Source organism: Muntiacus reevesi, chromosome 9, assembly GCF_963930625.1.
Source record: "Muntiacus reevesi chromosome 9, mMunRee1.1, whole genome shotgun sequence".
Taxonomy (NCBI): domain Eukaryota; kingdom Metazoa; phylum Chordata; class Mammalia; order Artiodactyla; family Cervidae; genus Muntiacus; species Muntiacus reevesi.
This window is the reverse complement of record NC_089257.1, coordinates 8,442,131-8,466,861: the sequence shown is the minus strand read 5'-3', so window position 1 is coordinate 8,466,861 and position 24,731 is coordinate 8,442,131. Positions and strand designations below refer to the sequence as shown.

General features: G+C 37.5%; 2 protein-coding genes across 2 annotated transcripts; both read left to right on the top strand.

Annotated features, from left to right (window-relative positions):
* Positions 1–3,264: 3,264 nt before the first annotated feature.
* On the top strand, positions 3,265–5,200 carry LOC136175480 (olfactory receptor 4A47-like). Its single transcript, XM_065945762.1, has 2 exons — positions 3,265–3,299; positions 4,233–5,200. The coding sequence occupies exon 2, from the start codon at positions 4,277–4,279 to the stop codon at positions 5,198–5,200; it is 924 nt and encodes a 307-aa protein (XP_065801834.1). The 5' UTR covers positions 3,265–3,299; positions 4,233–4,276.
* Positions 5,201–22,470: 17,270 nt separating this feature from the next.
* On the top strand, positions 22,471–23,154 carry LOC136175479 (olfactory receptor 4C15-like). Its single transcript, XM_065945761.1, has one exon. The coding sequence runs from the start codon at positions 22,471–22,473 to the stop codon at positions 23,152–23,154; it is 684 nt and encodes a 227-aa protein (XP_065801833.1).
* The last annotated feature ends 1,577 nt before the right edge of the window (positions 23,155–24,731 follow it).

Sequence of the window (24,731 nt, the reverse complement as noted above, 5' to 3'; positions counted from 1 at the left end):
CTGTTGGATTTGCTCAGCAGTTCTAACAGTCTTGGTGCAATTATATGCATTTTCTGTTTGTACGATTATGTCTACTCTGTACTCTTCAATATGGCTTCTTAATCTTAATATCATGCATAAGAGTTTATATATGTCAGTGTGTTAATCTGCAGTTTATTTTATTGATGACTAGTATTTAATATTATGGATGTATTACAGCTTCTGTATCCTTTTCTTTATTCTTTTCTCAATATTTTGGCTATTTCCAGCTATTTGAAATTATGATTAAAACTGATCTAAGTATCCATGTAGAATTTTGACAAACAAGGAAACAAACCAGAAAAAAAAATGACATCTAAAAATGTCATTAAAATGTCATTAAAAAATGTCATTAAAATGTCATTAAAAAATTAATAACATCATAATTTTCAAGACACTAGATTTGAAAAATAATTGACTGTGATTACTGAGAGATGGGAAACAAATTGACTCGCAAGATTTTTTTCCAATTTATTACCTTTAAAAAATTTCCATATTGTGCTACAGAGAGAAACACCTCAAAATATCCATGTAGACTGTATGAGTTGAGGAGATGAAGTTAGGGATCTGAGGAGACCAAGGCAGCCAAAATTCTGAGAGTAGAATATAGATGATACACCTGTAATCTGGGATGGGGGGAGGATGAGAGAGAGAGAATTCTGGATAACAACAACAGAGGATCCCTCTCAACTATTCATCAGAGTACTGATCAGTGCATACATTTACGAATACCTAAGGATGGGGAGGAGAAGGCAATGGCACCCCACTCCAGTGCTCTTGCCTGGAGAATCCCACGGACAGAGGAGCCTGGTAGGCTGCAGTCCATGGGGTCGCAAAGAGCCGGACACGACTGAGCGACTTCACTTTCACTTTCACTCTTCACTTTCATGCACTGGAGAAGGACATGGCAGCCCACTCCAGTGTTCTTGCCTGGAGAATCCCAGGGGCGGGAGCCTGGTGGGCTGCGGCCTATGGGGTCGCACAGAGTCAGACACGACTGAGGCGACTTAGCAGCAGCAGCAGCAGCAAAGATGGGGAAAGATTTATCCAGATGGTTAGCAAGATGAGGGCTGGTGTTCAGGCTGGGCCTATTCTAACCAGCTGGAAAGCCTCATGGTTCACTGGGGCAGTGCTCTTGGTTGAATACTTAGGAAGATTTTGCATTGGTAGTGGGGCATGATTAGCCCTAGACTGAGTACTTCTCAAGACTTGCTTCAAACACCATATGAAGATTTTTTCAAAAGAAATTCTAAAAGGAATGATCCAAAAGAATCAAAGTAAACATCCTGTTCAGAATTCTGTATGTTTGTTACTGTGAGATATTCAAATATTCAAATATTTTCCTTGTGATACCCTTGTGTTATGATAGAATAAAGGTTAGACTAGGCACATGGAATGTATTAGGAAGTCTATTAATTCCTTCCCTTCTGAGAAAGTGCGTGCTATTTCCAGATTAGCTTTTATATAGAACTGGTTGATCAAATCTATATGGGAATGAACTTTTTTGGGGGTCGAAAGATAGAATTCTAGTCATGTAAATTTAAGTATTATATTATCCTAGTTTTTAAGTATTTTTCTCTGAGTTTATAAAATTGTTTTTCATGGCAGTGGTCTATTTTCTTTCAATTGGCAAGCATACTATCAAAAATTAATTAATCATATTACCTGATTATCTTTTTAGGGTATGTAGAATTTGTAGTGGTGACCCTATCCTCAATCTTGATTCTAATAATTTATTTTTTCTTATTTTTATAATCCATTTTGCTAGGAATGTATTACTTTTATTTAACATTCAAAGAATAAATTGAAATCAGCTCAGATATCTTCAAAGATAAAACTTAAATTTGAAAGTCAAGATTTACACAAGAAAGTTTTTATATATTTTATTTCTGCCCAGACTGGACATTTTCGTGAGATGATCTCAAGTTGTTTTTCATGATTTTCTCCCAGAGGACAGGATTCTATAAGTCATGTACTACACAGTGATTATCCTGGTGGTATCTCTGGAGATAAAGAGTCTACCTCAAAATCATGATTATAGTCCCAGTGAATTTAATTAGACAACAATCATGTTTGGAGATGAAGCAATTGAATGACTCAATAATACGAGACACAATTAAATGTAGACAAAGTGTTCACGACCCTGTGCCCTTACCTCAGAGAGTATTTGTCTGTAGCAGTAACCACATGACAGGCTTCTTCTCGAATTGAAATGATGGACTCAAAACATAAAAAAGTGTGAATAAGAAGTTATTCTTCAGGAAATCCAAAGTTCAGCAGTGCTATTTGAAGACAGGACAGTATAAGTGACTGAGAATCAAAATGTTGCAAAAGCTCTTTCACTATTTCATCTTCACTGGTATAAGGGCAAAGAGCAAAATTTTTGTTGTAAACAATTCTTGCAGAATTTGAAGTTTTCTCTCGCTCTCCTCAATCAAAATGCTGATTTAACATTTGTTATCAGAACACCTCCTGCCAACAATGAATATTCTGAGTTTCTGTTGACAATCAAGATTCAAATTGCTTGGATTACAGGACATTGATGTTCGTCTTTGAATCCCAACAATTTGAAAATGTAATTTTCTCTGAGTGACAGAGATGAATTAGATTTCCTGCAAGCTTGAGAAGAGTTGATCATGTGGAAGCAGTTCAAGGTCCAGTGATGGTACATGTACCTTGCTCTCTGTTCCCAGAGATGGAGTGAGTTCATGAAGGATGAGGAAGACAGCATGGGAAGATAGCATGAGGAAGTCCAGAACCTGGATTGAAAGGCTTTCTCTTTATGCTGGTAACTCAGGAAGTATATTTATACATAAAATTCTGAACCAGGCTTTACATTTTGCAAGAGTACATTTAAGTTTCTTAAGGGTTCTCCTTTGTGATTTTCATAATCAGCTATGTTAGGAATCCTTTGTAATTTCTGAAAAATCTGCAGATTAAGTCTATTCTGTAATTCTCTTCTTGAATACTTTCATATTGTAATGATCTGGAGTAAATTAACCTTCTCAAAACTATTCTTAGAAATTAATTTTAAATGCAACTATTTGGAGATATTTTTGTGGGCAAATACTTTAAATCTGATAATATGCTCAATTAATATGTGCTCTAAATATAATATGTTAATCTGTTAAAATTAAAAGAGGAGGTAGCATCTGTAGACTTTGACTGACTTTCAAGAACAAAAATTAAGAGTGTAGTAAGCAAACTCTGACTACAATTCCTATTTGTTTGTTCACAGGTGAGAGTCAACAACCTATCGTCTATCTGATGACCACTTAGAGGTATTCTTCCTTTACCTGTTTGTTTATATAATTTATGCTACAATTTTATTTCTATCTATTATAACTTAATAGTTTAAATTTTTTTTGTCTATTTTAGATTTAGCTGTGTATATCCTCTAAAATGTAAATAATTTTCACAAACTACATTTGTCTATTGTTTTAGTACTTTTCCTAAACCCATAAAAAATTTATGTTGTCAAATATATCTATTTGGGATTTTAATAATTTCTTAAGAAGATTCTTCTGCTCCTAAAATGTGCAAGGTAACCTCCATTAACTGGAAAGTAAATAAAAAGTAACTCTGGGTTTCAGTTTAGTTCAGTTGCTCAGTCGTGTTTGACTCTTTGCACTACCCCAGGCTTCTCTGTCCATCACCAGCTCCTGGGGCTTACTCAGACTCATGTCCATTGAGTTGGTGATACCATCCAACCATCTCATCCTCTGTTGTCCCCTTCTCCTCCTGCCTTCAATCTTTCCCAGCATCAGGGTCTTTTCAAATGAGTCAGTTCTTCGCATCAGGTAGCCAAAGTATTGGAGTTTAAGCTTCAGCATCAATCCTTTTAATGATTATTCAAGACTGATTTCCTTTAGGATGGACTGGTTGGATCTCTTTGCACCCCAAGGGACTCTCAAGAGTCTTCTCCAACACCACAGTTCAAAAGATACTATCTACCTTATACAATTTAATGAGCTTCCAAATGGAAAGCTAGTTGTGGCAACTCATGTATTTAATACTGTAGCTTTTTCCCACACATGTCTCTAATTACTCACCTCTCCATTAGACTATATGATTGTTGAGATTAGGATTAATATTTTAATCAGTCTTATGACATCTGAAAATATGGACACATAATAAATTTTACTGCCTAATTGTTGCATAAACAAATTATCTTAAGCTTTTGGGAAGCCACTATTAATAATATATATTTACAGGTAATTTTGTCCAGAACTCTGAAATATGACATACAGAAGAACCCATGGAACAAAGGAACAATGTAACTGAATTTTTCCTCTTGGGGCTCACTCAGAGCCCCCAGGGTCAGAAAATACTATTTGTCATCTTCTTGCTCATCTACATTGTGACCATGGCGGGCAACCTACTCATTGTCCTGACTGTGGTGGTCAGTCCAACCCTGGATGCCCCTATGTACTTCTTTCTTGGCAGCTTATCATTTATGGATGCTGTTTATTCTACTACATTCACCCCAAATATGATTATAAACTTACTCTATGAGAAAAGAACCATCTCCTTCCAAGCTTGCATGACCCAGATTTTTACAGGGCACTTATTTGGTGGTGCTGAGATTTTACTCCTGGTGTTCACGGCCTATGACTGCTACGTGGCCATCTGCAAGCCCTTGCATTATTTGACAATCATGAATCAGCGAGTGTGTGTTCTGCTTCTGCTTCTGGCCTGGGCTGGTGGGTTTTTACATGCTGTCCTTCATCCTCTCTTTGTTTACAACCTCCCCTTCTGTGGCCCCAATGTCATGGACCACTTTGTGTGTGACATGTACCCCTTGTTAAAACTAGCCTGCACTGACACCCAATTTATTGCCCTCACAGTCCTGGCCAATGACGGGGCCATCTGTATGGCCATCTTCACACTGTTACTCATCTCCTATGCGGTCATCCTGCGCTCCCTGGAGAATTGTAATCAAGACGGAAGGCACAAAGCCTTGTCCACCTGTGGCTCCCACATCACCGTGGTGGTCCTCTTCTTCATGCCCTGTATTTTTATGTATGTGAGGCCTCTTTCTACTTTACCCATTGATAAATACTTGACTGTGTTTTACACCATTATCACCCCTATGTTGAACCCTCTAATCTATACACTGAGAAATGGTGAGATGAAAAATGCCATGAAAAAGCTCTGGAACAGAGGCAAAAGAAGAAAATGAAGCAGCATGAATATATATATATATATTTTTATGAAGCATTGTTCCTCCAAGGAAAGCCATGTGTGATTACTTAATTGGAAAAAAATATCTTCTCTGCTTTAATAAGTTGAACATAATGAAAAGAGTTATTTGGTAAAAGTCTTAATGATCAAAATATGCTTTTAATATTTTCATTAGTTTTTTAATTCAAAGTATATATTATGTTCAAAACACATTTTTAAAAGATTTCCACAATTTCTTCAGAAAATATAGTTTATGTTTGTAAAAGGTCTCTTGAGACTACAAATTTATTTTCTATATGATTAGTTAAGCTATAATTAATATTTTAAATTTATTTAATTAATGGAAGATTTTATGTTTCTCTCTTAAAAACTGACCTTTTAGAATTAATAAGGCTCATTACAAATTAAAAAAAAAATACAAGAAATATGACATAAAATCTTGGTTCACTGCTCTTCACACAAAGACAGCACATATTAATATTTGAGGCACATGAGTTATTCTTCCATCTGTAAGGTACTCTTCATATACTATTTTGCTTATGTTACTTAGAGTGTTAAAGTCAAAGAATGTTTCAGAGTTGCAATATTTATCATGAAGAGGCTACACGAATAATCTGAATAAGCATGGTGCAAATGCAGAAAAATAACCAAATCTTACTTATTTTCCAATTGGACAATCATGTTATCTCCTGAAGCTTACCAGCTTTGTCAGGAGTTAAATTTTTATAAAGATGATTGTTTCACCTTTCCTGATACTTTAGAATTTCTGGTAAAACCTCCACTATTTTTCAATATTCCTGTTTCTTTGTTTATAGTGTTTCATAACCTCTATAGAGATGAAGGCTCTGTCTTTTATGCATAAATTTAGCATAATTCATCATTCATGAGCTTCAAATATGCATTACGGAACTTGACAACAGATATTTTAAGTGATATCATTGTTAAGAAAGATTCTGACAATATATGCCATTCTTGTTTCTCTTATTAATGAAACACAGATTTAGTCAAGACAAGTTAAACCATTTATGAGACCAACATGCACTGCTTAGTCGCTCAGTCGTGTCCAACTCTTTGTGACCTCATAGACTGTGGCTCCGCAGGCTCCTCTGTCCGTGGAATTTTGCAGGCTGGAGTACTGGAGTGGGTTGCCATTTCCTTCCCCAGGGGATTTTCCTGACCCAGGGCTGAAACCTGTATTTCCTGTGCCTCCTGCATTGGAGGAGAATCCTTTACCTCCCTGAGTCACCAGAACATAACTAACACAGATTATCAGGTAATAAAGAGTCCAGACTATACTATTTTGTTTGACAGAGACATCATTTATAAAATCCTCCCTCTTTCTCTGAAACAGGCTTGAAATAAAATATTGACGGCCTCTAATACGGTTAGAAGCACGTGCTTGAAGAAACTTATTCTGTCTCCCTTATTCAGCCTGGATTCCTGTGGGGCTAAGGATATGGGGCAATGGATGCTTTTCACTTGTAAATGATACTAAATGAGAAATCTCATATCCTGATTTTTATACCTTTTACATGGAGAGTTCTTACATTCAAATGTCTTCTATTTCTCAAAGCCTTCTCAAACACAATACTATTCACTGAATAATGGCAAACTTCTGGTTTACCAAATCTTAAATAATTCGTTCCTTGACTTTTGCATGTTGCTATAGAAACAAAATCTTGTGTCCCTCTCCAGAATCATAACTTAGTTCCTTTCTAGTGTGATACTATTTGGAGGGGGCCCTTTGGGAGATGACGAAGTCATGAAGGTGCATTCTGATGATTGAGGTTATAGTGTGTGTGTGACAGTCGCTGTGTCTGACTCTTTGAGACCCCATGGTTTATACAGCCCATGGAATTCTCCAGACCAGAACACTGGAGTGCATAGCCCTTCCCTTCTCCAGGGGATCTTCCCAACTCAGGGATCGAACTCAGGTCTCCTGTATTGCAGGAGGATTCTTTACCAGCTAAGCCACAATGGAAGCCCAAGAATACTGGAGTGGGGAGCCAATCCCTTCTTCAGTGGATCTTCCCAGACCAGGAATCAAACCGTGGTCTCCTGCATTGCAGGCAGATTCTTTACCAACTGAGCTGTGAGGGAATCCCTGATTGGGGTTAATGCCATTATGAAGAGACATCAGAGAGCTCACATGACCCTTTTGCTATGTAAGGACATAGGAAAAAAGATGGCTGTCTATAAACTAGGGAGGAGGACTCATCAGATATGGAATCTGTTTTGGTCCCTTAGTTTTCTAGCCACCAAACTTGTGAAAAATAATTGTTTATTATTTAGTTTGTCTAAGTTGGTGGTATTCTTTAACAGTAGCCCAAAAAAACAAACAGAGAAATTTAGTTAATTTTCAATTTTTTTTTTTTTTAAATTTCAAGTGATGAGATAAATAGCTTTGTGAATTGTCTGTGTTTATTTATCTACAAGTTCCTTGAATTCAGGGAAAGTTTTTTCATTGACTTTGTGTTTTCTATTCCTTGTCCAATGTAAGGGATACAGCACCCACTTTATAACTTTTTCAATTTTTTTGAATTCTTGATCTATTGGAGTGAGAATATTTACTGATAAATTTTGAATAACACTTTTTACAGAAAAACATGTATATACTTATTATAGATATTTACTCTTCTTTGACATTTGCTAAGTAACTTATTTCCTATGTATTTATATATAATTAGAAAAATATATAAGCATGCTATTTTAATATTCTTTCATTGTTTTATTTTTTCTAACACATTCTTTTGGAAAACTCCATTTCCTCACAATGATTTTATAAATTTTAACCTCTGCTTGCTTTTTAAAACAACTTTTGAAACTATTTCCCACCCATTAGCATTTCTTTTGTTTTTGATGAGGAAATATCTAAGCCTCTTTTCCTCTGCAGATAATATAGTCTACCAACATAATTATTAATTTCAGTTAATTTGATATTATTTTATTTAGTATGTCAGGTTTTACACTACCTAGAATATTCAATTTTGGAGCACTTTCTCCTCTTCCTCCTCCTCAACCTTCCCCTCCTTCACTACAAACTGTTAGTCACTCAGTCATGTCCGACTCTCTGTGACCCCATGGACTGTAACCCGCCAGGCTCCTCTGTCCATGGAATTCTCCAGGCAAGAGTATTGGAGTGTATTGCCATTCCCTTCTCCAGGGGATCTTCCCAACTCAGGAATTGAACTCAGGTCTTCATGTCAGGCAGATTCTTTACCATCTGAGATACCAAAATTTGGGGTAATTTTAAAAGTTTGAAGTCTTCCCATAAAGATAAATTTATAGTGTGATGACTCTACATATTTATTTTAAGGGAAATGACATGTTTAAATATTTCGTTTTTCCACCCAGAATAAGATACATACTGTGAAAGATTGATTAATGTCTCAATAAACATATGCAGTCATCTCCAAAAAGTGTTTGTGGACCTTTCCTTTGTTTTCGTTTTTGAAAAAGAAGACTCTTTTATTTATACTTGATTCACATGTTCAATGAGCTGCTCAGAAAGGATCAGTATCCTTTGCTGGCATGAACAACAGCTCAGTTCTCAAAGCCACAGGCATATATCTGTATCCCAACAATCATAAGCCTGTATTCAACAACAAAACTATTTATCCTACTACACACTCAAATTTGTATCCAACCTCATATAAATCACTACGAACACCTGTACATACGTATTCAATGTTATGTAGGTTTCTACCCAATTGGACGTTTGTGTCTGTAAGTGAACATACCCATGTCTGTATCTGACCACACATGGATCAGTATCTGACTACTGATATGCATGCACTTGTATGCGCATATGCATATGTATTTGATGTGATCACACCCCAGCCTATATCTGTCCACACACAGGATTGTATCTTGCCATTCACTGCTCTGTATCTTGTTGGTCCTTTAATGGACTGGAACCTGGTGGTCTGGAGTCGACGATAAGAAAGTAAGAGAAAGAGGCTGATAGCGCTTGTTGGTCCTTTAATGGACCGGAACCTAGTGGTTCCGAGAGTGAGAGAGAGAGAGGCTGATATCCCCTGGTTAACGCAGAAAGCCGAGTCCTGTTCTTAGGGTGGCGCTGCTGCACGTAGGCATCAGGCGCCCTCTCGAGTGGGTGAAGGCGCAGTGCGCCTTCCCCAGAGGGGCTTCTGCTCGGGCAAGAAAGTGAGCTCAGTGGGCCTCCGAGCTCCAAGGAATTAGCCAGAAATAGAGAGATAGAGAGAAAGACAGAAAGAATAGAATAGAAAGAAAGAAAGAAAGAAAGAAAGAAAGGGAAAGAAAGACGGGGACCAAAGCTCTGATGGAGCAAAGGTGTTTTAATCAACATGGCGTGAGCATATATACTGTCTTACAAGGTGGCTATTCTCAGCAAAGACAAAGATTAAAATTCCAGACTTATAAAACATAAGATGATCCCTATCAAAGAGAGAGAGCTGCAAACAATCACCTTTTACCATTTGGCTCATAAAAAGGAAGAGGGTACTTATCACTGTAATGAGAAATGCCTGGATTCCTCAGCCCAGGGAAAGGCATGCCTCTCCTCTTAATTCCTGAATATTCAGGAATCAATAAGGGCCAGAGGGTTCCTGACAGATCCAAAACAGCACACAGGAAGCCTTTTGTTAAATGCTTCCTGACAGTATCCGACCATAATGAATTCAGGCAGGAGTTGATTTAACAGTCTTTCATATGGCAAGGAGTGATGTCACTCTCTAGTAATCAGTATATTGCTTGGCTTTTAAGGAGGGTCCAAAACGACTTCAGGTATATGAATGATGCCTTGGCAGGGATAGATAGAAGAGAAAGCCCTTCTGGGTCATCTCTTCCTTCTCCGTATAGATACAGAGCTATATAGACATTGTCCAGTGAGGTTGTCAGACTTGTAAACTGTCAGCTCAGGGCTCCTAGAGGGAGTAGGGCAAACTATCAGGTCAGTTAAGTCTCATCCCGTGATGACATCAGCTTAAAGTTCAGGATCTCAAGTTCTAGATTCAGACTATTTTTCCATAAGGAAGGAAGCAAAATGAAAATATAACCTATAGAGTCAGAGCAAATATTTGGAAATCATACCCTCATAAGGAGTGAATATCTAAAATATATGAGGAACATCTACTAAATAATGTAAGAAGAAATAGCCCAATTAAAAATAGGCAGATAATCTGAACATATATATTTCCAGAAAAAAATCTACAAATGCCAATAAGAACCTGTTAAGTTCCTCAATATCACTAATCAAAGAGGAAATTCAAATGAAAATCATAATGAGATATCACCTCATGCCTGTTAGGATGGCTATTTGATATATATAGAAGACAATGAATCTTGGTTAGGACAGACAAAATGGAACCCTTCTATACTGTTCATGGGAATCTAAATTTGTTCAATCATAATGGAGAAAGTTATGGAAGTTTCTCAAACAAAATGAAAGTACCATGTAAATAAGCAACCTTACTATGTGTAAATATCCAAGAATATGAAGTCAGGAATCTGAAGAGATTTCTGTACTTACATGTTTATTGCAAGTAAATGTTTATTTATTTATTTAATAAATGTTTATTTATCGCTATAGCCAAGACATGGGAATCACCAAAATGTGCATTGGCAGATGAATGGATTGAGAAAAATATATCTATCAGAATATTTTTCATCCACGTAAAATAAGGAACACCTGCCATTTGTGACAATATAAAGGGACATTAAAGGCATCAGGCTAAGTGAAACAGAAATTAAAAAAAAAACTATATGGTATCACTCATATGTGGATTTTAAGGTAAAACTCAGAGGAGAGAGTATAGTATTGATTACTGGCAGCTGAGGATAAGTGAAAGTGGGTGATGTTGATCAAAGAGTTCACACTTCCAGTTTTAAGATGAGCAGTTTCTATGGATCAGATGTACAGCATGATGACAACAATTAACAATATTGATTATATGCTGAACATTGCTAACAGTAGATCTTAAATGTTCTTGCCTCATACACACAAACTATAATTATGTGAGGTGATGAATGTGATAGCTAATGTTACTATGGTAACCTTTTTGCTATATATATATATATATTTGATACATATATTGATACATATATATATATGTATCAAATACTCTTTATCGTACACCTTACACTAGGTTTGGTGAATGGAGATCTGTACTGAATAACCAGAATTCAATTCAGCAAAATCGTGGCTCCTCATCTAGTCACCTCCAAACCCAGGGATTTTTGAAGAAGGGAGACATTAAGCATTTTTAAAATAAGAACTCTGTAATATCACCTCAAACAGGTGCTGTAGACCTTCAACCTAAGTTTTTCTCTGTGGTCTGAGACTATTTGCCAGTTAATCATGCTCTGAGCAAATAAAAACCCTCAAATCTTTTTGGAGATCACTTGAAGTAGGTTCCAAGCTAAAGCTCACTCCTGGCTGGCAGAATGGCACTGTCCTCCACTGCCCGGAAAATTTACTGACGGTTGTTGACATGATCCAAATAGGCTGACAGACATCTCTGCAAAAGACGGGTTTATTGGAGATCAGCAAAAATTGCAATTTGAGGCTTGCAATCATGGAGGAAAATGTGCAATCACCCCCGAGAGAAAGGCAGAGCAATGCTTTTATGGAAGGGAGAGGGAAGTGGAGAGGGAAGGTGGGCTCTAGTAAATAGAGAGTCCATGATTTTTCATTGCCTTAGGCCCTTGACAGAAAGCAGGGTCTTTCCTCTTCCTGTGAGGCTCTGCTATGTGGCAGGGTTTAGGAATTCCCTTTTCTAGTCTTCCAACCCCATTCCATTTTCTGTTTCTTAAATTTTACAAAGTGACAAAACATTGACCTGACGCTCTTCTTACACTGGGCCGGTTCTGATATCTAGTAGCCTATGAGTGTTCTACGGAGGGTGTACATTTCCGTATTGGGTCCCTGATGCTTGAGTAAAGTCATTATAATAAAGGACTGAGTAAACTTTTTTTTGGGAAAAAAACCTCCCTTTCCTAAATAGTTGGCACAAAGAAGTACCATATTCTTGTGCTCCTAAAGAAATTTGATAGAGGCAGGGAATAAGTCTTATCCCACTCCCATATACTTTAGTTTTTTGGTTTAGCAGCAAATGGAGAGCCCTGCTAAATCAAAGTGGAAAACGGAAACTTAACAAACACCATATCCTTAATCTTTGAAGGTGCTAGTCTCTCAGTCGTGTCTGACTCTTTGTGATCCCACGGGCTGTAGCCCACCAGGCTCCCCTGTCCATGGAATTCTCCAGGCGAGAATACTGGAGTAGGTAGCCATTTCCTTCTGCAAGGGATCTTCCTGACCCGTGATCCAACCCATGTTTCCTGCATCCCAGGCTGATTCTTTACAGACTGAGCCACAGAGAAAACACATCGTATAAAGAGATTTACATTTATATGATGAAACCCTATAGGATTGAGCCAAAGGAGGTATTTGCCTATAATCTCTTAACATCTCCATTTCCCTAGGCAGGTCTCACTGGAAACCAGTGAAGCTCACTGAAGTAGATACATACATCAAATAGACAAACAAAACAATTCCTATTGTTTGCATTACTCTCTAACAAGTGAGAATATCAGCTATTCCTTATGAGGCAAAGATAAAACAGACTGGGACTTAAGTAACCTGAATTCTTATCTTTAATCTGCCAGTATCGGAACATGCAATTTCAGAAATATTGCTTTCATTTTCTGAGTCTCAGATTCTTTGTCTGCACAATAAAAACTAAATTAGATTCTCTTTAAGATAAGAGTTTGAGCAAACTCTGGGAGATAGTGAAGGGCAGGAGCCTGGCGTGCTGCAGTCCATGGGGTCATGAAGAGTTCATCCTGGCGGCACAATGGATACGAATCTGCCTGACAATGCAGGGAACAAGGGTTGCATCCCTGGTCTGAGAGTATTCCTCATGCCGAGGAACAGCTGAGTCCATGTGCCACAAATACTGAGCCAGAGCTCTGGGATCTGCAAGACACAATCCTGAGCCTGGGTGCTGAAGTTACTGAAGTGTGCGTGTCCTAGAGCCTGCACGCTGAAACTGCTGAGCCCACGTGCTGCAACCTTCGAAGACTTTATCTAGAGCTTGTGCTCCATAGCAGAAGCCACCGCCATGAGAAGCCCATGCCCACAACTAGAGAGTAGCCTCCACTCTCTGAATCTAGAGGAAGCCCAAGCACAGCAGAAAGAGACCCAGAGCAACCACAGATAAATGAGTTAATTAATATTTGTAAGAAAAACGAGATCAGTTAGTCTTGAACTGTATCTTTAGGTCTGCTCCTCACTCACTCTTTGCACTTGGGGCACATTGCTGACCTTTTCTGTCTCAATTTTCCTATCTTCCTACAACATATAACTTGTTTTAAACATAATCAATGCAATTATTTAAATAAAATTCTTTGCATAATGCCTAGTATATATGAAGCAGTCAATATTAGGTTTTGATCATTTTTTTATAATAATGATCCCTGATGTTCAAAAAAACACTTGTAATTGACAAAAAAAGTCTTTGTAATTTACTAAATAATAATAATAATCTCTCAAGAGAAAAGTCCTTAATTATCTCAGAACTTGTAATCTTTGGATATCACAAATGATGAAAACAGAAGTGAGAAAGTTCTATAAAAACATTTGACTTCAAAACAAGTTATAAAGGAGATTTTTGCAAATTGATTAGGTGGGAAAAAATCCCAAACAAAATAGAACAGAAAAACCATGGTGAAATAGCACACAGGATAAAAAGAGAGTAAATGCTATTTGGGAAGTTAGAGGGGAGGGAAAAGGAAAATATCGGGGAATGAAAAGTCTTCCAACTTATTTGTTCAGCTAATTGTATTGAACACCAGTATAAGCCAGACACTGAACCAAGTGCTGGTGATAAAGGGGTGAAGACAGATACAGACCTATGTCTCAGACTTATTTAAATGTCTTTTATGTGGAAGAGGACAGTGAATTAGACAATCTGTGTATTAATAGATATAGAATCAGAATCAATAGTTTTACAGGTTTTTAAAAATATGTAGGGAAGCATTCTTAAAATTTCTTATTGGCTGAAAAGTGCCTGGTTGTGCTCCAGCAAAGACCCAGCGACCACTTTTCAGAAGATGTGGAAGAGTCTGAGCATCCTTTAATAAGCTGAGGGTTTCCCAGGTGGTGCTAGTGGTAAAGAGTCTGCCTGCCAATGCAGGAAATAAGAGACGTGGGTTCAATCCTTAGGTTGGGAAGATCCCCTGGAGGAAGGAATGGTAATCCACTCAGTTTTCTTGTCTGGAGAGCCCCACGGATGGAGGACTCTGGCAGACTAGGGTTGCAAAGAGTCAGACACAACTGAAGAAGCTTAGCATGCATGCACATGTAATAAGCTGAATAAAGCAGCTTCAGAAGTTCACTCTTCATAAACTAGAAAATATAGTATGTTTCTGATCCTCCTACATACCATGGGAAAAATAGCATCTATTACTAAAATGCTTTGGACTTACCTAAAACCCATATTATGACTTTCTCATCTCTTTGTTATTAAAAATACTGTCTTTAAAGGATAATTCTCCACTTCTGAATTCATAGCGAGCATTGAAATGAAAGAAGACAGAACGACTGTGGCTGAATTCATTCTAATGGGACTTACACAGAATCCCCTGCTGCAGAGAGATCTATTTTTGCTGTTACTCATCCCCTACATTGTCACTGTCGTGGGCAACGTGCTCACTGTGGTGACTACCATCGGCAGCCAGACTTTGGACTCCCTGATGTGCTTCTTCTTGGCCTTCCTGTTCCTGATGGATCCCTGCTACTCCTCTTCCATCGTTCTTAAAATGCCAATTGGGTCCCTCTCTGATTAAAATTTTTCTCCTTCAGTGGCTACCTGGCACAGGTCTTTATTGACTTTTAGTTTTCAGGAGCTTCAGATATCATCCTTCTTACGGATGTCTGCTCTATGTAACCGTCATGAACCACGCTCTGTGCTGCCTCCTGGAGGGGTGTGTTGGGTGACAGGCTTTCTCCACTTGACTGGATAGCTCTTAACCACTTTCTGGCTCTGGTTCTGTGGCCCCAATATCATGTATCAGTTCATGTGTGAAAATGTCCTCCTGAAACAACTTGTGTTCACTGATACTTTCTGCTGGTCTCTTGGTTGCTCAGAATTGTAGGAACATCCATGTGATCACTCTTGTAATGTTGTTGGTGTCCATGTTGTCGCCCTGCGCTGCTGGAGGATGCACGGCTCTTCAGGGAGGGAAAAAAAAGGCCCTGTCTACTGGTGTCTGCAGCCGGGAGCTACTCTTCCCAGGAAAAAGCCACAGCAGTATGTTACACTCTCGTTACTGCCCTTTTAAATCTTGTTATATATACAGTAAGGACTACAGAGCACAAAAAGTGCCGTTAGAGTGCGATTAAACAGGAATGTAATTTTAGATAAATTGTTATTATGTTTACTGTGATTATTATATTTATTGTGATTATTCCCATTTCTTTAATAAAGAGCAATGCAGTTCAGAGAAGTTCAATAATCTGCTAAATATCAGAGAAAAAGCTAGTATTCAGATCTGCATTCTTCTAAATCCAAATTTGATACTTTCAAAAGTTTCAAAAGGTATCAAAGACAATGAATGTTTCATCAGAACCTCTATTTTATAGTAATTGAAATAATACAGGGTATACACACAATATATACATATACCAGGAATCATTACTCCACAGTTGATCAAAGGAAGTATTTCTCAGCTAAACAAGTGCCAAACTTATGAGAATTTATTTTAAATTAATTTTAGTTCTTTTTGTAAATGAAGTCTAAGAAGATATATACATATATATGCATATGTACATATATATACATATATATATATATATACATATATATATATATATATATATATATATATATATATCTCATATATGTATTTCCTCTTTTGACAGAAAGTTCCATTCTCTCACTTCATGGTACCATAGGTTTTATTAAGAAAGCAATGAACTAGAATACTACTCAGCCATGAACAAGAACAAAATAATGCCATTCACAGCACCATGGCTGAACTTAGGGATTATCATACTAAGATAAAGGCAAATACCATATGACATCATTTATATGTGAAATTCTTGATAAAATATGACACAAACGAACTTATCTACTAGACAAAAACAGACTCACAAACAGGCAACAGACGTGTGGTCGCCCAGGGAGAAGGGGTGCTGAGGAGAGTGAATTGGGAGTTTGGGGTTAGCAAATGCAAGCCATCATATATAGGATGGATAAACAACAAGGTCCTACTGTGAAACAAGGGAATTATTCAATATCCCGTGATAAACCATACTGGAAAAGAATATGAACCTGAGTGTATACATATATATAACTGAATCACTTTGCTAGGTAGTAGAAATTGACACAAATTTGTAAATTAACAATACATCAATAAATTTTTTTTTAATGAAAAATAAAAAATAGTTGCCAAATTTAAAAAAAAGAAGCCAATAGACTCTATATCATAACAATATTTAAAACATATTCTTGTCATGAAAATGTGATGGAGCATAAGGACATTAGCTTTGGGATCAGGAGACATTAGTTTTCTTTCAGACTATGCCATCATCTTAAACAGCTTTCCCTGTTTCTACAAATACTTTACTTAGGTAAATTGAAAGGTGTTTATAAGTTCTGTAATTCTACCCAGAACAATATGTTTATTGCCATAAATATTGTTTATTTTACTTCTATTTCAATTAGAAGTAAAACTGGAGGAGTTATGAGATGACAGTTCACCTCCCCAAACATTTCCATTCCTGGTAAAAAACATTGGAGATATCCTTGTCCTTCTGTGATGAAAGATTCCTCGGATTGGACTAAACATGATCTCTGTTCCTGAGGGATTTGTTATTTTGAGGATATATTTCTCTACCTATTTAAATGCATGAAGCTGCCCATAAGAATACTTTAGCAGGTACCTTGTTTTTGTAAAATTAGTCCCTGACAACAAAAATCGAATCATCCTTCAACTAATTTCTGATCAACTATAGTAAGACCCATATATACTTTCTCTTGCTTTCCTTCTGGTTTACCCTTCAGTTTTGAGAATCTCAGTTGCTGTCTCTCTGGAATTTTAAATCACTATGTCCTTGAACTTGTGTTCTGGAAACAGACTTTGCTGGTATAGTTCCAGGAGCTCCTCTTTTGAAGAACATTTTTATGGAAACCTTCTATGATTTGGACCTGATCCCACTCTCTTTCCTTGCATGCTGTTCTCGGGCTTGGGGAGTTGAATAGACAGGCATAGGGGTTGTAAATCAATCTCTCTACCCAGCACTGTAGCTAATTAAGTAGAGGCTGGATGACCACTTAACAGACAATTCCGAATGGGTTTCAATCTTTTATGAGGTTGGGAATGATGACTTTGTTAGTGCATGCTATTTTTCTGAACTGACTTTCATTCCAAATATAAAGACAAGGTCATGACATTTTCATGGTGACACTTCAGGAAAATTCATACCCCTAGTAGTTGTTCAGATAGTTTCAAATTCTCATTCAAACTGTCTTTGACATCTGACACCACAAATATTATTAGTGTACCCTAATATTGGTGTGTCCAGTGAATATAAGTTTGATCAAGTGGTTTCACTTTTCTTAAACTCTTTTCTTTCATAATACACGCTGCTCACAGTGATCACATTCTCTGGAGTCAATTGATTTTTACTAAACAACCAGTTAGTCACTCAGTCGTGTCAGACTCTGCAACTCTATGAACGGTAGCCTGCCAGGCTCCTCTGTTGATAGGATTCTCCAGGCAAGAATACTAGAGTGGGTAGCCATTTCCCTCTCCAGGGGATCTTCCAGACCCAGGGATCAAGCCCAGGTCTCCCGCAATGCAAGCAAATTCTTTACCATCTGAGTCACCAAGAAAGTGAAAGTGTTAGTCACTCAGTAGTATCCGACTCTCTGTGACCCCATGGACTACAGCCCGCCAGTTCCCTCTGTCCATGGGATTTCCCAGGCAAGAATTCTAAAGTGGGTGGCCATTCCCTTCTCCAGGGGATCTTCCCAATCCAGGGGTCAAACCCAGGTCTTCCTCATTGTAGGCAGATTCTTAACTGTCGGAGCCACATGGAGAACCCCTATAACTGAGCGTTAGGTACAAGGTATTTTTCTTTAGCAATGCACGCATATTCAGACATGCTGAATGAGTGTTGATCTATACAGAAATATTTCTGAGTTGAATTTATTTAAATTTATTTATAAAATGTTTTCAAATATCAAATCAGTATTTATTTATTTACATAGACAATTGTAATGGGCCTTACAGCAGGTGGCAGCGTAAATGTGTCATGTCACTTCAGTTGTAAACAATAATTTAGATAAGGATCTTGGTCCAAGATTTGGTCTCCTGGCTTCTTATTTCTCCTTGGCAAATGACATTCTTCTTTCCTGTCTTATATTTTCCTGTTATAAATTGTGGATATTATTGTCCATTTTTTGTGGTGGTGGTTTAGTCGCTAAGTTGTGTCTGACTCTTGTGATCCCATGGACTATAGCCTGCCAGGATCTTCTGTCCAAGGGATTCTCTAGGCAAGAATACTGGTGTGGGTTGCCATTTCCTTCTCCAGGGGATCCTCCCAGTCCAGGGATTGAACCCTGGTCTCCTGCATTGCAGGCAGATATTTTTACCAACTGAGCTATGAGGGAAGCCCATTTTTTTGTATTCCATATAAATATTGTACAATTAATTTAAATGACTGAAATAAATGCATTTCAACATCTTTCTATATAACTGAAGAATAGAATTATCTTCAACATTATCATGCTAATCTAATTCCAGAATTGACACAGGAAAGAATTCGAAGAAGAACTGTGCACTTTACCTGATGAGAAGTGACAATACTGCAGTAGGACTTATAATTATAAATGAATGTATATCTGGAAGCAAAATTTTAAAATTATGATTATCATGAACAGTAGATCAATTTAAAAATAATTATTATAATAAAATTTAAAAATCAGTTACCCACTTAGATGTTTAATTTGTATAATACTAAATATTAAGACCTCATAGTAAACTCATATGTTATCAAATATCTAAATTCATAAGTACTCAACTATTTTCTTGCTCTTGTTCTAGTGTTTTGCCTTCTTGTAGACACAAGAGGCATTCAAAATTAAAGATGAGTTCTATATAAGTTCTCCTGCGCTCTTTAGTTAGCTTATATGAAATAATTGAGTACTTGACAAGGTCTGCTAATGACGGTCGAATACCCCTGGGGTCCTATTAGCCACAGCCAGGAAACTACAGATTTCCCTACAAACAATATATATGGTCATACTTTTAAGGTTCATCCAAAGATATCATGTATAAATTAACAAAGATACTTATTGTAGCTGAGCTAGTTGACATTTTAAAATCTTACAACTTCACTTTTTTCTTGGTGAACTAAGAGCTTCCTGAGGCACTGGCCACGGATCCATGTCACACATAGGTGAGTGCAGGTGAGGTTTTTTTTCCCCAGGAAATTGCATAATCATAGATTCTTGGGTTTAAATTGACCTTATAAATCATGTAATCACTGCTTATCTTCACCTGACATTGAAAGCTCATTGTCAGCATAAATTTTTAAGAAAGATAGACATATATATATATATATAATTTCACTTTAGAAATAAAAAAGTTTGTCTTTTTTTCTTATGGATATATATTTAAATGTAGTTTAGGTAATACACTAGTCAGAATTAAAATAAAATAATTATGTAATTCAAATTTGCATCCAGGTTTTCTCCACTTTATATTACAAATTGAGACTCTTCCAGTGACACTGCACAACTTTTAAAATCTACACAGTAATCAAAGTGATGCCCTACATTTAATCATCCATTTCTCCAATTTTGAACACTCTGTGTTGTTTCTAAGTTTCTGCAGCTCTTAATATTTGTGTTGAACATAATTATAAATTATTTTTGTCCTTTAAAAGTATTTTTTGTCAGGGTTTATTCCTAAAGTGAATATTGTGGAGCCAAAGAAAAATGAAAAAGTGATTTTTAAAAAAATATTTATTTCAAAAACATTTTTAAGTAGATCTAACTCTTATTTTCTGTATACTATATCCTTTCATGTTCTGTTTGGGGAATCCCACCTGAAAAGAATACAATGCAATGGAGCTGCTGTACATTTTTACATAAGTATAAAATTTTCCTCTGGATAATTGAAAAATAAAAGATTTTATCCATTTATCTTTGTAAAGAAGACATATGTTTTGCAGAATACATTTTATGTTTATGTTTTCTCTTTTCTCTGGAAAATGTATGTTCCCCCAATTTTTCATTCTGTTATTAATGGTAAAGTGGTAACCTAGGACCAGGAAGATAAATGCTATGTGAAGATGGGAGAAGAAGACACAGTACTATATGTAGCAGAAACATAAAGGAGTGAGAATTCCATTCTTACTGTGGATGGATGCCTTGTCTCTCTTTGGTAATGAAATTTCAGGCATTAAAGGCATTTAACTAGGACACTCTCCATGACATTGTGTAAGCAAACATACATTAACATACACAGTAAGTGATCAATATTTGTTCAATGAGCAAACCTGTGATAGGTACTTAAGTAAAAGATTTCATATGCGTTTGTGTTAAGTCTGTGTATACATGTTGTATGTGTAGCACATTAACTTTCTATCTTACCTATCAATCTATTTCTTTCTGTTCTTCACATCAAATTTTTACTTTAAGAACTTTGAAAATAAGGATGTCCTCTGCATGAAAGGTCTTTGTGTACTTAACACCTAGGCAAGAGTTGTTTATCCACATCTACAGAAGCTGTAAATTTACTGAATTTAACTATGTCAAATTGTACGTGGAACATAATTTTGAAGACTAAAGAATAACAATAAACAGACACCATAATTACACTGAAGGTAAAACAACCCAGTAACATACTCTTTCCTAGAGATAGCTAGATATATTCATCTTTATTCCACACAATTAACAGTGTGTGAGGAACTATTAAACTGGGGTGCAGCTTGCTTTCAAATATCTATTTATGGTTCTCATAAAGTAGAGGTTAATGATAAACAGAGCACTTGAATTTATCATAGGTGTATGAACAGGGGAAGGAGTTATACATTACTCATGGCAAAAGGCAATTCACTAAGTACTTACCCATCACCTAACAGGTTTCAGGGGCTTTCCAGGTGTTGCAGGAGTAACAAGTCTATATTCCAATGCAGAGATGCAGGAGATACAGGTTCAATGCCTGGGTCGGGAAGATCCCCTGGAGTAGGAAATGGTAATCCCACTCTAGTATTCTAGCCTGGAAAATTCCATGGACAGAGGAGACTGGTGGGCAGGTACAGTCCATGGGTTACAAAAGAGTGGGACACGCCTGAGCACCCATGCAATAGGATTCAGGCCCTGCAGACATCATGCCAGGCACTAGAGGTAAGCGGGAAAACAATGGAGTAGTTTATGTGTTCTGGTTGATATCAGGAAGAGTGTATCACCAATGACTAATATACATTTTCCTAAACTCCCTTCTTGTAACACATACTTATTGATGGTGCCTTTCCTTCCACTTTAGAGCGGAGAATTCAAATGGAAATCCTCATGGAAGTGGGAAAAATTATTAATTCTTTGAAGCAATTGTAAACTTAAAAAGGTACATCTGAGAATTATAATGTGCAATCTCACAGACACAGAGGAAAACTCAGAAGCGTGGGACACTGATAGCTTTGCAGGGTCACACGAGTGAGAACCAGGATGAGAATCAGATGTCATGTAGCCAGTCCAGTGTTGTCTCAGCAAATTACACATAAAATATTGCTGTGGAGGAGTTTCACAAAGGACAGGCGCCACATGTCTGGAGAGGTGAAAAGTATCATGGGGAAAACAAAGACTTGAAACCAAGTATTGGGGCAAAAGTGCTGAGGAAATGCTCCAGAGTTACAGGGAATGGATCATTCTGCTTTTTATTTTTTTCCATTTAGAACACAATCCTTTCATGATGAATAAGCATCATTCTTTACTCCTTTGTAGATAACTGAGGCCCCAGGAACGTGCTACCTTCTAGATGCATTTCTTCAGGCCTCCCAACAATGTGACTGAATTTGTCCTCCTGGGACTCACACAGGATCCACACCTGCAGAAATTGTTCTTCGCTGTCTTTCTCTTCATTTTCCTGTTCACCGTCTTGGCCAATCTTTTCATCGTCACCACCATCTGCCTCAGCCCCACACTGTCCGCTCCCATGTACTTCTTTCTCACCCATCTGTCCTTGCTGGATGCCTCCTTGACCTCCGTCAGCACCCCTAAAATGACTTTTGACCTGCTGTTCCAGAGGAGAACCATCTCCTGGGGAGGCTGCCTGACTCAGCTCTTCATGGAGCACTTTCTGGGAGCATCAGAGGTCATCGTCCTCACTGCCATGGCCTATGACCGCTACGTGGCCATCTGCAAGCCTCTGCACTACACGGCCGTCATGCGGCAGGGGCTCTGCCAGCTCCTGGTGGCGGTGGCCTGGACTGGGGGGATCCTGCATGCCTCAGTGCAGATGCTTTTCACAGGAGACTTGGCCTTCTGTGGTCCCAACGTCATTGATCACTTCATGTGTGATTACTACTCGCTATTGGAAATTTCCTGCAGCGACACCTACAGGCTTGGAATGGTGGTGGCAACTAACACTGGGGGCATGGCCTTGCTCATTTTTTTTCTGCTCCTCATCTCCTACATTGTCATCCTGAGCTCCCTGAAATCCTATAGTTCTGAAGGACGATGCAAAGCCCTCTCTACGTGTGGCTCCCACTTTACAGTAGTGATGCTCTTTTTTGGACCATGTGTATTCACTTACACACGCCCTGTGGCCACTTACCCTGCAGACAAGTTGGTGACAGTGTTTTATGGAATCCTCACCCCCTTGTTAAATCCTATCATTTACACAGTGAGAAACACAGAAGTGAAAAATGCCATGAGGAGTTTGTTAAAGAAGAGAGTGACTTAGGCTGTTCATGATGCCAAGAGAATAATGATTTATATACACAGGGAAGATTATTTGTGTTGTAAGTTGTGGAAGACAATGAAGAATTTTTTCCATCATTGACAAAAATATAAGGCCCAGAAGTTAGCATTTGTTGATTGTTTAATATTGACTACACACATTTTAGGCATTTTGGTAAGCTTCAATATATTTTCCTGAGGTTTCCATGTTTGTGTTATTAGATTCAGAATAAGCAATGGAAAAAACAAAGGAAGTTTTTCTTCATTACCTTAGCTACTTACCAAATTCTTCATATATGTTAATTGGATGAAATTGGCTTGTCCATAGGACTTTGATCTCAGAACCTCTATTTTTGCTTCACCTGATGTAAAGCAAATAAGGGATAGAAATTCTTAGGTAGATACGTAGAGAAGGGACAATGGAGGAAAGGAATAGCAGCTGGAGTTTTTTCTGCACTATGAACGAATCAAAAGGAAAGAATAACTCACTCTTGGTGTATGTTAGTCCCTCAGTCGTGTCCAACTCTCTGAGACCTCATGGAATTTAGCTTGCCAGGCTCCTCTGTCCATGGAATTTTCCAGGCAGGAATACTGAGGTTGGTTGCCATTTCTTCCTTCAACTTATCTTCCCGACCCAGGGACTGAATTCATGTCTCCTGTGTCTCCTATATTGCAGGCAGATTCTTTTACCTCTGAGCCACTGTGGAGGACAGAATAATTCACTATCTCTAATTATCTTCTTAACAAAGAATAATTCAGAAAATTTGAAAGTATTCTTAATTTGCTCTATTTTGTTAAACACCTTTATGACTCACATTTTTTTGTGTGTGTATAAAGGAAATACTTTCATTTTCCATACCAAGACTTCAGGAACCAGTTGAAACAACGTACACATCTTTTTATAAATCTCAACAAAAAAAGCATATGGGTAGGTTCCAAACTATTGTTCTGTAGGTCAGATACATATATTTACATTACATGAATGGTTTATTATCTGTTAGGTAGAAAGAGAAGCAAATAGAGGTTTATTAACTTACTAATTTACTTGACTCATACATACATGTGTTTCCCCCTAAAGTATGTCAGGAATATTACACTGGAATGCAGTTTCCTGTCAACAGTTTCACCTACAAAATATCAATCCAGGTCTTTAAAGCTCAGTCTTACTCTCTTTCAAATAAAGCAGAGTTGTCTGTTTTATGCTTAGGCCTACAGATGGGAAAATGATCTGCAGTCTTAATTACTGACTCTGTCCTCCAAGTAGATGGTGTCAGTGTGCTTAGCCTTGTCTCATAGGTGACAACATATTTCTGCAGTGCGAGTTTATTCTCTTTTTGAAGGTTTGTTATGCCACTTCACTTTTACAAAGACCAACATGAGTATAGTAATGGAAACCTATAAAGACAGAGAATCTGAAAAAGTATGTATACATCCATATACCCTGAGAGCTCAGCAGGTAAAGAATTACCTGATGCAGGTGACACCAGCTAATTCCTGAGTCAGGAAGATCCCCTGGGAAAGGGATAGGCTCCCGACTCCAGTATTCATGGGCTTCCCTGGTGGCTCAGATGGTAAAGAGTC